We start from the raw sequence: 16,861 nt of genomic DNA, 5'->3' as shown, positions 1-16,861 counted from the left end.
CTAGAGGCAAAAATGGTTAAGCCCCTGAGTCGATTTTTAAAATATTGGTTTAAACCGTAAAACAGAATTTGCAGTTTGGTTCAATTTGACACCTTCTGAAATTATGGTTTATGATTTCAATTTGATTTATGGGTTTTATATATCAAACCAAACCGTAAATAAATCACAATTATAAATATATAAATGTATGAATATACAATATATAATTATATAAATATATAAATATTATCTAAACTGAATGTATAAAATTATAAATACATAATAATCTCTTTAATTTTATAATGAAATAATAAAATAAAAATTTTAAATCTTAACTTTTAAAGGTATTATTTGAGCTTTCTAATTGGGTCTAATAGAATCATAGAATGGCCCAAAGTAAGGTTCAAAATATCAATACATATCAGCCAATACGTATCGTATCAAGAATTTCCCAATATACCCTTACAAGGGTGTATCGGGGTTTTAACCAGTTCAAGAGGTGGACAGACCTTAAACTAACCCCTCCGAACTAGATTTGAAAAAAAAAAAAACAAAATAATAAAAAGAAAAAAATTATCGATACTGCCTGATACGCCTCTACCAACGTATCGGGCGTATCAATATTTTAAAACTTGGCTTACCGCACCAAATCATAATAAAACAATTTGGTCTGGTTCAATTTTCATGTCAAAACGGGTTGATTTATTATAAAAAAATCTTAAACCGTAAATTACTGATTTCATCTGAGGTTTCTCCAAAGCACACCAACTCAAACCGTGAACACCCTTGTAACCATAATTCCAGACTTGGGTCAAAATCAAATAACTTGAATACAAGCTTTAGATTCCATACCCAGCGCAGCACGAGCTGACCTACTAATCCCTAGTCCATCTCAGTGAGTCACTACAGAAGGCAAGAAAAGGTGGAAAACCAAAACACACACATCATGGTATCACTCTAGCATCACATGGGAAATGAAGTCACATTAGTAATCAACTTGAGTTAACGAAGAGGACAGAGGAAACGTCACGAGACACGTTTATATGCTCAATCCTCTCCGTATACTCAAGAAAAGTACCGTGTCTATATCTCCTGTGATATCAAGAGTGATAATCAAGAAGTGATATCAGAGCTCGGAAAAAAAAAATCAAGAAGTGATATCAGAGGGGGAGGTCTCAGACACCTCACACCATGCATGTAAACCAGGGCGTGGTCAGCTTGCTATTTAGTCAACGTACACTTAACTGTTGAAGAATAGGAATGTCAAATTGTAATTCAGAAATGACAAGCATGCATCCAATTAAAGTTGTTTTCCTGGCCTCAGCAGTCAGCACCTGCACGCATAACACATCATGCAAAGTTGCAAACATTTGCCATTAATGGAGTAAATCAAACTAAACTATCCAGTTAAATGTAGAGATATACACCGCCTCATTCAAGATCATGTTTCATTTAAATTAAGTGAAATACCATATATAAACAATAATACAAATACAGATTGGAAGTCATTTGGTTGCAGATGTAAAATCCATTGTCGTAGTGTCGTAGCTCAACAGTATGATCAACTTCGCTATCCAAGAGATAAGAGTTTTAGTCTCCAACAGTCCTTGTTTGAAAAAAAAAATAGCATATACTGCTTCCATAAAGATTTGAACAACACTCCAACCCCTCCTTTCCTGCAAACATCTAATAATTATTTCCAGGTTGAACCACCAAGTCTAATTACTTCCTCACTACTGCTATCCTTGAGGCCTCTTTCAGGTCCATTATACGCTCTTTGATCATTTGTTTCTCCATATAGATCCCTCAACTTGGCCAGATTGCTGGATATAGATATCTTCTCCTTGCCTGGGTCTCTAAATGGACTTGAATGGTGATCAACATGACTCCGGCTCCTGCTTCTACTTCTACTCCTACTCCTGTGAGAATTAGATTCTCTGTGCCTACTACTGTCATGGTTGCTTCTCTCATGATCTCGTCTGCTGCCTTCTCTCTCTCTGTCTGCATACTTGAACTTGTGATAATCTCGAATCTCATGACTCCCATTCCGATCATAGTCATATCTCCTGATCCTGTCCCTGTCCCTGTCCCTTTCTTTATCTCTGTCTCTGTCTCTGTCCCAGTTCCTGTCCTTTTCTTTATCTCTGTCTCCATCCCAGCCCCTTTTTCTTTCTCTGTCCCTATCTCTCTCTCTTTCTCTGTCCCCATCTCTATCCCTATACCTTTCCTTATCCCTGTCCCTGTCCCTGTCCATATCCCTATCCCTGTCCCTGTCTCTTTCTCTGCCAACACGATCTTGATCAGACAAATCATGGCTACGGCTGCGACGGTTGCTGGGAGATCTTTGCATGTCATCACTGCTGTTTCTATCATGAGAAAGTGGCAGGGTACGCCGAACAGGCGATGAGTCCCTTGTGGATGCACGATGAGGAGCACGCTGACCAAATGAGACGGAAAGAGAAGCTTTTACAGAAGGTGGCCGACGAGCAATATCATCAGATCCATGACGGTTAGATTCCCCAGTCACACCAGAGTGCTTGGTAGGAAGCTTCATCTTCTCAAGGTTGGCAATAATCTGCCGCATAATAGGAACAGGGGTGCGAGGGAAGAGTGTATCAAAGTAGTACTGCAGGAACATGTACAATTAGTCATTGGTTTCTTTTTCTAGTCACACAAAACACAAGAGTATATACATGGTCCAAGTATCCAACCATTTTAAATGTTTAACTTACCTAACCAGTAACCACACTACTCATCTAAAAAAAAAACTAAATTTGACAACAAACTATAGATTTTGCCATGTTTCAGGATAAAGAAAAAGTGCATTTGAATGAAATGGAAAATTTACCAGTAGCTACTTCGTTGCAAAGGTTTGACACTTGAATAATAAAAAAAAGTTGCAACAAACAAGTCCGAGGCATATCATGAGAAACCAAACCAACTTTTAAGTTGGTCTTACATACTCCAATTTTTCATGATCTAGAAAACTTGCAAATTAGGGCATCCTGGTTTCTGTCTCACACAAACTCAGAACAAGGCAGTTGCAACTCAGTTTCTTCAAGGCAGCAACACCTTTGCAATCAGGTAGCTGAGAAAATAAAACCTCCTTTGTTTGCTGACTCTACTACCTCTTAATAAGGCAAGTGTCAGCCCAAACGCCTGTGCTACATAGCCAAAAATAAATCCTTCCACTTCTATTTCAAACAAGATTTGAAAATTTCATTAGCTATTATCATCCGAAAAAAGTACCAAAATTTTGTAGGATACAAACGTGCTTGTTGGGGAATAACAACTGGTATACTGACAACCTGGCCAGCTATCTGATGGATGGTCTGGTTTAGTCAAATGATTTCATGTGGCAGAATAGCATTTGTCATCCAGACTTCCAGAGAATGATGACCCTTTAGGAAACCTTTTCTGCATTATTATTATATATAAATCATATGTGATCCTAACCGATTTAAATATCTGGACTCAGTTAAAAAACACAGCCCAAGGCCAACATGCATGTAAACAGAGATGGTTAAATTTCAGAAACAAAATTGCAATTTCATAACTTATTAATGAATAAATGAAATGTAACATGCTACTCTGCTTCTAGATAAAAGCAGGATTGTCTGTGATATCTACAGAACACGTTTAATAAAGAAAATAATAAAAGGTGGAAGACAAGTAGGTACATGCACAAGAGGGCACAAACGTGCAAGCTATTTCCTCTTTTCAATTGGAAACCTCGTGAATAGAATGCAGCCTGAAGAAACATATAACCATTCAATAAAATCACTTAATTGACAAGATCACAAACTACAGTTTCATTGATCATTAGTGGATAACAATTATTTTAATATCCAAGCGAAGAAGTGCCAAATGTATTGAAGATGTAATGAACATATTAACTAATGGAAAACTTATGGAAAGTGTAACAAACATGTTAATTTGTAAAGACCCTTGTTTTAAACTCAGAGTTCATTTCATTTCTTTTAACTCATTTAAGACCTAGAGTTGCCATAAAACTAGAAAGACCATTTTTTAACTTACATAGAATTTGCACTGTCAATAAAGATGCATGTACAAACAATGCTTAACTACGACTACTTCCTAAAACTTACCAAACTTAGCTGCTATTGACTGAGATTCATTTTGGAGTTCTCTGAGGTCTGGAAAATTAAAGGTTTGTCCAAATGAGGGAGACGGTGCAAATTACTCCCTTGCAAATTAAGGCATCCCCTAATTATTGAGGTATCAAGTAGTAGCTACATAATAAGCTCTAGCTTCCAGATGCATATCTTAGTAGAAAAATATACAGCACACGCCTGCAATATACCCAGTATTTTTTTCATCCCAAAGTTTCATTTTGGGCCCTAGGAGAAAATCTGCAGGGCAAAAAACACCTCTCATAGGCAACACTATTGAGATAAACTCTTTTTAATTGATTAATAAACCATCTTCTTTGAGATGTTATTGCTCTATTTTCCATCCTTTTTTCTGAAAGAATACAAACAAGATATTAAGCAAATGAGATATAAAATTATTACTTGGAAGGATGCAGATCTACTGTAGTTGTCAAGGCATCACCTAGGCACCTCACCTAAACACCTTGACTTATAGCAACAAGGCACCCATTAGACAACTAGGAACTCGCCGAGGTTAATCACAATGCCAACATCTTATTATGATAACATTACTATAGTAACAAGTCAATACTAGGCGACAAGGTGCCAATGCATAAGCAGGCAACTAGGTACTACCAAGACACTGGTTAGGCAGTGACTCTTTGAACAATAAGACCTATAATTAATTGGGAACACCCATGTTGACATGTTGGTGTCTTCATTTTCTTATTATTTTGTATTGAAAATATTGAAAGAAAGAAAACAAAAATGAGTTTTGCATATAAATGCACATTACATCATCATCATCTAAGCCTTATCCCAACTATACGGGGTCAGTTACACAAATCATGTTCCCCCATTCCATTCTATTTGGTGCCATATCCACTGTTAAATATGGGCCCTTAAGTCATTTCTCATTACTTTATCCCATGTCCTGTTTGATCTGCCCCTAGCTCTTCTAGCTCTTTCAATTTGAAACAGGCGTGCACATTAAATCATTAATTTCAAAGGTAATAGCACTTTTAATCATAAATTCTAATACTCTACATACAATATAATCAAACTCCATTCAACAAAGTAGAAATGTAGAATGGTATATTTAAAACAATGATTTTTTTATAAAACAAGAATCCAAGCAAATAAATAATTAACAATATAATAATATATTTTCCTATTTCATTTATTAAAGAGCATAAACAAAATACAACATAGCATACAGCATATGATAAAGTGCCTGGCTTGTCCTTTTGCTTACCTAAGAAGGCACCAAACAAGTATGCAAAAAATGCATGATACAAAGGTGCTCCCCACCAAATCACCCACCTAGGCATCGCCTTGATTACTAATCCCTTCTTACATCACCAATAGGAACTCCCTTGAATTCCTAAGAAGTGGAGACCCTAAGCTAAGGACAGCATGAACTATTCCTCTGAAAAATTGACCCTTATCAAATATGTATTATTTCTTTTATTTTGTCCACTTAAGGTAATGCTTGGACAGCATTACACTTTTTCTCTGGATACACAACAGACTAACCTCAACTCTATTAGAAAAAGCACTAGTAACAAGTAACTGATAAAAAATTTACAGCCTTACTCCAAAATAAGCAAACTAGGAATGATGCAAGGTTCAGAAAAATATTACTGAAAAACCATTACTGAATGAAATAACCTTTGTCAAGGGGTATCAAGTTGAAGGTAAAACAACTTCATAATGTTCCCATTTATCATACTTTGTTTCATGAAGAACATTAATTTACAATTTACAAAGAGATGTACTCTCAGCCACCACCTTGGGAGAATGGCTTTCTCAGCCTACAATAACAAAAGAACCACGGAGTCAAGTAACTAACGTACACAACCACAATCAACAGTCAACAAGAGGTGAATAACATCAAATAAACCTTTCTAGTATGAAATCTAGAAGACAACATGTAACAAAAGGAAAACACAGTGGACAGTCATTTCTTCAAGTGCTGGAAATTATGGAAAACTGACCTGTCCAAGAAGTAAATCTCGTATATAGACACCCATTGTAGTTACTCGACCATTTGAGCCTGGAGAGAACTCCTGAAGAACAAGCATCATACCAATATTAATGAATTGCCAAAAAATACTTCCTCCAATTCACAATTTTGAAGAGTCTACCAAAGATTGTGGATCAAGTGAAGGAGGGTGGAATATTAAGAGGTTTCACAACTTGTGTAATTTTATTGATGAAAAAAATATATATACAAAAGCATATTTATCAAATACACACACACAGGCATCCATCGACACACATAGAGGCAGTATAGTCACTATATATACAACAGACTCAACCCAGAAGTTTGCAAACATGTTGGCAGACCTTGGAATTCATGCAACAGAATAGAACCTCCCAAAGTGTTTATTAGTGGTCTTGCTTCTTGAACTTGATGCCTCAACTACCAGGTTCCCCCTATAACCACTCTACAATTACCTCTAAATCCTCTTCAATAATCAGATTTCTATAAACTGCATTTTTGGTCAATCTTAGCCATCAAAGTACAGCATATAATTAATACCTTGTAGAGTTACCAATGCCTATCGGACTAAAGAACTCATAATAGCACAGAGTCATCCAAGCTACACCCGTCAAAATTTAACTTTAAACCCTGTTGCAGAGGAGGAGACGATGGAATGCTAGGCCCATCTCTTATTGTGCAAGTCAATGCAATCACTTGCTATCACCTAAGGAAATCATCCATGGAGTAAACAAGAAAGCACCTCCAAAGTCTTTAGCCAATGGTTGACTTTGATCTCTAACAATCCTACTATAGAGTCTCTGCACTGATAGCCTGATACTAACAAGAGAAAAGTTAAGAGGTTTCACTTGGCGAAATGTAAGTGTGTAGATCAAAGAAGCTTGGTAGATTAGGCATTAGAAGAGTTAAAGAGTTCAACAAAGCATTTGATGATTAAGTGGTTGTCTAAACCAAAATTGATGTGTGATCAAATGAACTCTAACAGTATGAATAAGTATTGTGTTAATGCCAAGGAAGCCTCTAGAGGTTCCCTTGCCTCCCCATGGAAATCTATCTCTTTTCTGTCTCATTTATTCCAGGCCTTGATGGTATACTGTGTCCAATGGGAATAGAACTAGATTTTGGGAGGATTTTTGGTGGGGGGGCTCCACACTAAAAGAGAAACTCCCTAGAATCTACAACCTGTCTCTGAACAAAAATAAAACAGTTTCTTGATGTTTTTCAATAGCCCTTCAGGTCATGGTGGGACTTGGGTCTTAGAAGGGGTTGAAGGGATTTGAGAATCAATTGCGGTGGTGGACATTATTAACTTTTTGGAATGAATTCAGCTGGACTCTTTCTCATCTGATAACCGAATTGGATTCCTTGTAATTCTGGTAATTTCTCTTGCGCATCAATTTTTTGAGGCTCTAATACTGTCTGTTTCCCGAGGGAATTTCAGGTTAGAGACATTTGGGTGGCTCCTATCCCTCAAAAGATTCTGGCTTTTTGTTGGGAAATTTACCATCAAAAGATATAGACATTTGATGTCCTGCAAAGAAGACCTGATTGGTGCTTATCCCCTAGTGTATGTTCTCTATGAGTCTATGTATGGCAAGTGATAGAGCTGCATTTCACTTGTTAATCTCCTACTCTTATGCTTCTAGCTTTGGGAGAGTACTTTTTGATCTTTTTGGTTGTAGGCGGTCGACTCTAATGAATCTATGGAGTATCTTTGAACAAAGCTTCCTTAGACCAAGGAGGAAGAGAGGCAAGATGATGTCGAGGTGCATTAGGGTGCATAGTTTTCAAGATGCCAAGGCGAGGCTAGGCGAGTGGGGGCACCTAGTCGCCTGGTTGCCTAGGCGACGGATTTTTTTATGTTAAAAAATAGATCCTAGGGTAGTTCCCTAGGTACCATAACCATATTTCTTTAATAATTATTCATGGTTTTCATAAGAAAAGTATAAATTTCATATTAAAGTATAGAAAATCAACATATTCATGAGAAGAAAAGGAAGAAAGAAAATAAAATTCAAAAAATATAGGGGCTGAACCCTTATTTTTGTTATAGGAAAAGAAGAAAATAAAAAGTATTGGTAATAGTAATAGTAGAAGAAGAAGAATATATGGAAGAGGAAAATGTGCTGATTAGATAAAATTTTTAGTTCTTCCTTACTTATTGGTTCAGGTTTTTAAGTCTTTGAGGGTTCAATACAGCATTTAGCAATGTTTGTGTTGATTCAACCCTAATAAATAAGAAAATAATAAAAAGAAATTAGTATATAAACACACAAAATGATTATTTTAGTTTAATAATGCCCATCTTATAATTATAATCTCAAAAAATAATGAATAAAAAAGTATTTTATAGTAGAAAGTAGAAAACTGTTGGGCGATTGGGCGAGGCGAGCCTCAAAGGGCGCCTTGTCGCCTAGGCATCACCTTGACAACTATGTTAGGGTGACAATACTTTGGATAATTTGGGAGGAAAGAAACTCAAGAATCTTCAAGGAGCATAGTAAAGAAGAGAAAACCTGCAAGAAATATTCTGATTAGGGTGGCAAATTGGCTTAAGGTCATCACATTTTTTTATCAATGAGGACATCATATTTTTTTTATCAATGAGGTCATCACATTATTTAAGGACTTTTCAGTGGACGACATAGTTGAGGTTGGAGACAGATTACTGACTCATCATCCTCAGTTCAGTCAATAATTTGCAGGCAGAAACCTCCGCCCTTAAATTGGGTAAAACTCAAAACATTGACAGATGCAGCCTTGGCAATCCAAGTCCATCAGGAGTGGGAGGAGTCATAAGAAATAACAAGAGTACTTTTTTCGCTATCTATTCTGGTCCTATAGGCCAAGGAAACTCTGTTAAAGCAGAATTCATGGTGTTGCTACAAAGTCTAAAGCTTAGCAGATCACTCAACATCACAAATCTGCTAAAGAAGGTGACCCCAGGACTGCAATAGGTGGCTGAAGCAGGACAAATCAGGTTCTTGGTGGTTCAGACAAGAAATAGAAGCAGGTATTGCTGCAAGCAAAAAACATGGAAACACACTGAGAGCACGACATCCAGCAGCACATCAGGAACATCTCCCCATGAATTTAAAACTCAAGTACAGGAGGCATTCCCGATGTGCGAAGTGCAATTGGATGTCATGCTCTGAGTGTGTTCACATGTTTTTCACTTGCAGCAGATCTGGGCTCCAAGAAATGAGGGAGATAAGGAAGCTCTCAAGGGATATGAATGCAAGATTCTTATGGATACAAAGGTCAGTAAATGGCACAGCAGATGGGCTAGCTAGAAAAGGGGTTAACAGGGAACAAATGCATTCGGGAACAACTTAAAGCTACAGATTAAGTTGGGGATCATCTAAATCAATGTATATTAGTATATAATCATACTTTATATCATTAATAAAGTTTACAGTCATCCATCAAAAGAAAATTAAAAGGTAATTACTTGGTGTAATGGTAAAATCTCAGGCTGGGCAAGCATGAAAGCGCATGTTCAAGAGTTGCCAAAGCCAAGAGTCAGGGCTGCATCCAGTATTTCAGTCTACCCCACCCCCACCAAGACCACAGATAGCTGGGACCAACATTGGGTGATGGCCTTATTGTGTTAAAGTTAAACTACAAAATTTACTTCAGCACCCATGTACACCAAGGGACCATACAATGGGAATATACAAAAAGTTCAAAATCAGGAGGGAGTGAATGTCGCAAATAAACTCAACCTCAAAAAAAGGTATAATATGAAGCTCCTCTGAATAACTTGTGTATTGACAACCATGAACACAATCCCTTCCACCTGCCTTGCCATGGAAGAACATTTTAAGTTTTCAACTGAACATGGAAAATATTCTTTAAAACTTTTCCCACAGCTTTTGATAGTTGAGACCAATGACAGTGCAAAATAAGTGATTGGCCATTTCCAGAAGTGAGGAGCATAACACACATTCATTGTTGTTTAGCACCATAGTCCTCCTCCTGCTAAAACTATCTTCCATGAGGCACTTGTCTAGTGCTGCTTCCAAACCGACCTTAAATGGCACAAAAGAATTCCAAATTTTAAAGCTAGTCCCATAATCTTCTATCTTCTCCTTTGGACAAGGCTTCACATTCTGAATTCTCTATAGTAACTCAACTATGAGCCTAATCTCCCAATCAATCAAATTCCTCTTAAATTGTGAGTTCCATGCAGCAGACTCTTTCTACCACTCATAATATTCTGCTATACAAGCCTCCCTATTCTAGGTAGCCCAAAACAGGGATGGCCTATAATACCTGCATTTTTTTAACCATCAGAATGAATACAATAAAGGAGAAGTTCATATAAAGATGCAGATGGGAAGCTGTGTTGTGGAATATGTAATGGAAGAATAAAGTGCTCCATCTCATGCCTCTCCAAGGGATGCTTGTAAAGTTTTATTTTGCTTGATTAATGAAATAAATTTTCAATTATCAAAAAAAAAAAAAACAAGAATATAGTGACTCAACTATGAGCCTAATCTCCCAATCAATCAAATTCCTCTTAAATTGTGAGTTCCATGCGGCAGACTCTTTCTACCACTCATAATATTATGCTATACAAGTCTCCCTATTCTAGGTTGTTAGACAGTGTATGCCCTTAGCTCCAATCCGCATGATGTACATTATGACATTTATTGTAAATGAATAAAGTACATATTTTATTCATGTTATTATGGTGTTTTTCTATGTAATACCCTTAAACTGGACACATATGAAACTCGTGTTAGTTTAGAATCATCATAACCGTTGGATAGATTGGGAAGATTTATCCTGCCAAGACTAACACTGATATACCACCAAGTTGGTTGGGGTGGCTTGTCTTAGTTGTCGGGGTGAGACCTGAGGTACATGCAGTGTGGGTTTTCTTGAAACCCTGAATCGAACCAAAATTCCAGTATTGCCCTGGACCTTGGAGATAGATGGGCAAAACTGGAATGTTACACCTGACCCCTAGATTCGATTATGATACTGCACTAGGTGTCGGATTGGACCGTCTTTGATATGTCAATCAATGAGATCCTTAGAGGGGGTCAAAACCTGAGTATGTTGGGACAATCCAAAAATTCATCTGAGTGGATGATCATAGTGACAGGATCAGCCCCTTTGTGGGACAAAATGAATGATTGGGGATGCACTCTCTCTGATGGAAACCTAAACTGCCGGCAGTTGATTTCAACCGTTGAAATTTGTTTTTGCAAAATATATTTGTATAAAGATATACATATATATATTATGATTTCAAAATGTTTGCAAAAGGTTTTAATTCTCAGGATCCATGTGAGTAGAGAGTGTAGTACTATACCTTGCAGCCGAGGGAGAAGTCTTCTTTTGTCGGGCAGTGTTTGATCATTATGGGTTGAGAGGTTAAGTGTAAGACCATTGAGGGTTATACCTAATGGACTAATCTTGCATCTGCCCACAGTCCTTGGGCCTTCATAAGATGGTTGGACCCAAGGACCATTTAGTGTAAATGTTGGGCCCATTAAGAGCCCATAGTGATGGACTCAGGGGTTCACTGTATTCAGCAATGAATTCGGCCAGGCCTTGTAACAGAGGCTAGGCTGAACCCATGTAGTTGATGTGTAGATCAATGATACGGTCTCATGCCATACAAAGAGAGCCAAGCTAGCCAGCATCAAAGAGGAAGTGAGCCTAAAAGCTTAATGGGCCTAAAAGCCCATTTCGAACTAGGTTAATTAGATTAATTAAATAGGGGCGGATCTGGGATTTGGATCAGCAGATAAGATAAGGGATTATCCTTATCCACTTAATGAGTCCAGATCCAAATAAAGATTTGGATCAAGGAACTCCTAATTTGATTAGGAAGGTTGATCTTTATCTACAGATAAGATAAAGAATTATCCTTGTCACTTAAAGAGTCCAAATCCAAATAAAGATTTGGATCAGGAAACTCCTAATGATATTAGGAAATTGTCTATTTAAGGCTATAAATAAGAAAGCAGGGCGAACCTTGAAAACACACTCACTCAATACAGAGAGAAGACAACTCAGTTAGAATGATCTTGCCTTTAGCTCCTTTTCTTCCTGCTCTTGCCGCCCTACCCTACTTGATCTCCAGTTCTTGAATTTGATAAAGATTTGATCTTGATAGAAGAAATAATTTAGAAGTTGTGTTCACTATCCCATTCGATTCTTGTTGAAGAATCATAAGTTCTTGGTGAAGAACTACCTGCTGATCCTGCCTCATCCTAAGTTGTGTCATCTTCAGTGGAGGGAGGATTTGGTGCACTCTTTGGGCGTGAACACCTACGTTGGAAGGAGCATTCTTGCGTGGATTCCGTATCAAGTATCCCTTAATTTGGTTTCAGATTTGGTCTGGTTTGATTACAAGAACGAACCTTGAAAATGTAGTTTTCTAAGTTGGGAATAGGATTCCCGGATGGGAGTAAATAAATTTTTGAAATTTTGCCCAACCTTCCTACGGGGTTCGTTCATCTATATGATGGATCTCCCATCCCTTCATAGGTAGCCCAAAACAGGGATGGCCTATAACACCTGCATTTTTTTAACCATCAGAATGAATACAATAAAGGAGAAGTTCATATAAAGATGCAGATGGGAAGCTGTGTTGTGGAATATGTAATGGAAGAACAAAGTGCTCCATCTCATGCCTCTCCAAGGGATGCTTGTAAAGTTTTATTTTGCTTGATTAATGAAATCAATTTTCAATTATCAAAAAAAAAAAAAAAAGAATATAGTGCTTCATCAAGAAGTATCAAGTCACTGGTCCATCTTGGCTACAATTTAGTCCCCTAATAAAAATAAAATAAATGAATCTCTAACAACTTTTCCATACAAGTCGATCCAGCCAAAAACACAATCACGATGTTCCTCTCTGTAGTATGTCAAACCCCAACAACCATGCCAATTTGAGATCTTAATAAATACAGAGCATCTCAGTCTCCTAAATTGAGACCCCAAAAGTTTTGCACCCACCATTTATCAGTCTCAGACAGCTGAGGTAACGCTTCTTGATGTTCAAATTTTATAGAGTTGAACTCAGGGGGATTGGAACGAAGGTAATAGATGTCCAAGTGCTGGAAGAGAACAACCCAAATCACATCAAAGGATTCCAAGAAATAGTACCAAATTGTAATGGCAAAGTTGATGTTTTTACATACTATGTTTCTCAGGCAGATGAAACAAATGTAAGTGGAGTTTTTCCAAATTGTGTCTCTCCTCTAAAGCACATTCGCATGCCAATATTTTAACATTTAACCTTTCAAATAAAGGCTTTAATTTTGGAGGAGTGAGCAATATACATATATTGTAGGGAAACAACACATTAATCCTTTGAGAGAATTTTGAACAAATACTTTGAGAAATACAGGACATTGGCTTCAAGAATCTCTACCATATCATATTATATAAATACAGTAAAAGGTTACCATAAAACACCAAATTTCAAATTAAAGACAAACAAAATGATCTTTTCCTTTTATTTTTTTTCCTTTTCTTTGATCCTCTGTGACCAGAATAAGGGCTCTGCTCTTTCATTTCCCCCTTCCTCTTCAATTAATGCAGCTATACATTTTCTCATCTATAGCCTTGTCACATTCAAAGTAACTAAGGCACCACCCCTTCATATACTTGTTTCCTTCCATTCTATATTAAATACACACTATATCTCATCCAACGTTAACAGAACAGAAATCCATTCCCTATTTTTTCATAGAATAGATAGCATTATCTTAATTCTACCTCTAGTGTTTGATTCTTTTATGTTAGACCACTTTTAATGTTTTCTAGTTGCTACACCGATTAGGGAAACATGCTAATTTGCAAGAGAATAGAGAACCAACTAAAACCACTCCAATTTTTTATGTAAAAAATCATTGCCTGTAGAGACAAGGTATTCCACTATTGGCCAGCCTTGACTTGGTGCCTTCATAACTATGGAGATTACCGTGGGAATTGTTTCCATAGACAAAATTGTCTAGCATAAATACTTTTAACCCTAGGTTGCTATCTAAGTGAATCTAGTGAAATAAATTCTAGAAGAAACCAATTAAAGGTTTCCAAGGACATTGAGTTCTTTGGTCCGTGGGACTAAGATCTCAAATCATTACATTAGATTCAGTGTTTGACTTGGGGTTGTAGTACTTCTTTTTTCTTCTTTAATAAATTGATTTTTTTGTATAAAAAAAGTTCAGTAAAACACAACAATAATTTTTTACAGGTAACATGAAAGAATTATTTGTGCTAAAGGAGAAACATGGAACCACCACATATTTACACTGGAAAAATCAATGGTCAATTCCCAGTTCAGATATTGAACATACGAGAATCATGGTGTGGCAAGCTATAGAGCTTTAGAAAATAACTGATAGCTCCTGTTAGATTAGATAGCATGGATATGCACTAAGGTTTAGGAGTAGCCAACAGACAATAACCTAATCGAGTAAATATCTATAACTCTACTAGTCCAGCACAAAGAAAAACCTTCTGGATATAAGATATTTGTTAGCAATGAAAAAGGGAATTAAATTATCTAGTAGATACCTCTTCATCTTTGAGGTAAGGCTCAAACCATCCCCATAAAGTCTTTGGATCAGCTGCATATCTTAAGTAGAGAAATCCAATCTGCAAAACAACATCCAGCATCATTCCCTGCATGTCAGAGCCAAAAGGTAGAAATAACCAAAAAAGCGTCCAACATGACAAATAAACAACCCTAAATGGAACCTAGTAATATCCAAGGAACTTATTACAATGGCAGAGTTTTCAAATATTCACACTAAGATTATTTTATCAATATGCATGCAGGCATTGGCGGTTGTGGAGACACTGTTAGACTTACCCAGGAATTGAAAATTTGTTTGGATTTCAAACTAGATCAGGTATAATGATAAATAAATATGAATAATGCACAAAGAAACATAGTCTACCAATGCCCAGGAGGTGCTTACAGCTCTAATATAAGGAGAATCAGGGTGCCTCAACAGCCCATGCATTTGTTTGACAGTGAGCTTCATCGTGAAAAACTTGTAGAGAAGACAAAATGCTGTAGACGGGCCTCTACAGTTCCCAGTCATCCATGGCTCCACGTGATCAACTTGATTGTAGATTTCGTCAATAACTTCATGGTAAGTCTTCAATCTGTAAAGCTCTTTGAAATAATCTGAAGAGAGAATGTTCATACACAAAACCTTCTCTAGCAAAGAATCAATCGGCTTCCCCGAAGTCTGAATCTCCATAACCTCGCAGGTAGATCAGCTAAGCCAGGTCGTCTTCGAAAGCCAACTTCAAATACTATCGAGTAATAACAGACCCAAGTATCACCTACAATTCCTAGTTTTCTACGAAATGAAGCCAATTGCTGAAGAATCAGAATACCAAAAATACCAATAAACGGAAACAATAAAGCAAATAAAAAAGCATATTCTAAAAAGCAAATTAATCGAAACCAGAAAGCTAAGAACAAAGAAGCTGCAAAAGAGATTAATTCGAAACCCTAAAATCACAATACCACTATTGGAAAACCTCGAAACAAAGAAATCTTGTAACTGGTAGAGAGAAAGAGATAGAAGAAATGCAGGTGTTTTTTTCTTGAGAAAACCAGCAAACTTAAAAAGGTAGTTTTTTTCTTAAGATCGAAAAGCTCTGCAAGTACGAAACAGAAAATTCTGCTTACCCTTGAATAAAATAATCTGGATACGAATCGAATTCTTGTTGAGGGTTCGCGGCAATGGGAAGAAGGGAGGAACACAACAATTAAAATTTACAAGCCCTAGAACGCTCAATGCGGTTCTATCAACATTCAGATTCTGGTGAGTACAAACTACAAAGGACGCGAGTCGACAACGGGAGATGTCACACCAAGGAGAGAACGAATCAGCTGAACGCAATGGCTGTGTAGCGAGCGAACAGCGAACCAATGAAAACACCACACGCCAGAGCAAGGTTTAGCTGAACGCTTTAACGAGATCTGTGAATTTATTAGTTGCGTGGAACCTCATCATTGGTTCCACAGCACTCTCAACAGCCAAACCTCCGGTTAACCCGAATTCAAACGACAGTCATTGTGCTGCATAACTCGAGTGCCGCACCGGGCCTCAACGATTATCCGTGATACAATGGCGGTGAGTATTATATGTTATTATTCGGTAAAACCCGAAATCTCGAATCGAAATCGGTTTCGGTTTTTTGGTTTTTTGATATTTCGGTTCATTTTTTAAGCTTTTCGGTTTTTATATTTGAAAATTCATTTGATCAAAAAATGGGATAAAACATAATATATTATATACTATACATGTGCAATATATTATAAAATTTGGTTTTAACCGAAATAACTGGATCAAAAATTTGATTTAGTTATTTCGGTATACCTTGATTCGATATTTTGGTTCCATTTTTCCGGTTCATTTGATTTGGTTTTTAAACAAATAAATCGAATATGACCCACAGAAACTCACTCTCTCACTTAACATTTTGGTTGGCATGGGGCATAGTGATTGGTTCCACAAACAGGTTACAAAGCTTTCATATTTAGGCCTGCAATCAGATCATATTCAGATCAGACTTAGCTAACTCGATAAGAAATTAATAACATTCAAATCTGATCTAAAATCTAATTGGATGTATGAACAATGCATTTGAGTTTGACTTTGATCAGATTTTTTGGATTTCAATTGATTCCGATGAAAGTCTCGTTTAGTTCATACAAATAGGGGTCTGGAATCAGAATCGGAATGGACTATTCCGATTCCAATTGTTTGGTTGG

The 16,861-nt window shown here is 36.9% G+C and overlaps 1 protein-coding gene across 2 annotated transcripts; it reads right to left on the bottom strand.

Annotated features, from left to right (window-relative positions):
• Positions 1 to 1,329: 1,329 nt before the first annotated feature.
• On the bottom strand, positions 1,330 to 16,198 carry LOC104612861 (pre-mRNA splicing factor SR-like 1). Of its 2 annotated transcripts, XM_010280473.2 has the most exons (6): positions 15,773 to 16,198; positions 15,288 to 15,437; positions 15,048 to 15,193; positions 14,641 to 14,721; positions 6,089 to 6,160; positions 1,330 to 2,605 (listed from the first exon to the last, which is right to left on the bottom strand). In XM_010280473.2, the coding sequence occupies exons 3-6, from the start codon at positions 15,171 to 15,173 to the stop codon at positions 1,673 to 1,675; spliced, it is 1,212 nt and encodes a 403-aa protein (XP_010278775.1). In that variant the 5' UTR covers positions 15,174 to 15,193; positions 15,288 to 15,437; positions 15,773 to 16,198; the 3' UTR covers positions 1,330 to 1,672. The 2 variants fall into 2 exon arrangements, with proteins under 2 accessions (XP_010278775.1, XP_010278774.1); XM_010280472.2 differs by having other exon boundaries at positions 15,048 to 15,437.
• Between the last annotated feature and the right edge of the window lie 663 nt (positions 16,199 to 16,861).

The sequence above is a fragment of the Nelumbo nucifera genome, chromosome 3 (genome assembly GCF_055504915.1).
Source record: "Nelumbo nucifera cultivar China Antique chromosome 3, China Antique-T2T, whole genome shotgun sequence".
Lineage (NCBI taxonomy): Eukaryota > Viridiplantae > Streptophyta > Magnoliopsida > Proteales > Nelumbonaceae > Nelumbo > Nelumbo nucifera.
The sequence above is the reverse complement of the archived record's forward strand: the minus strand, read 5'-3'. Positions and strand labels throughout refer to the sequence as shown.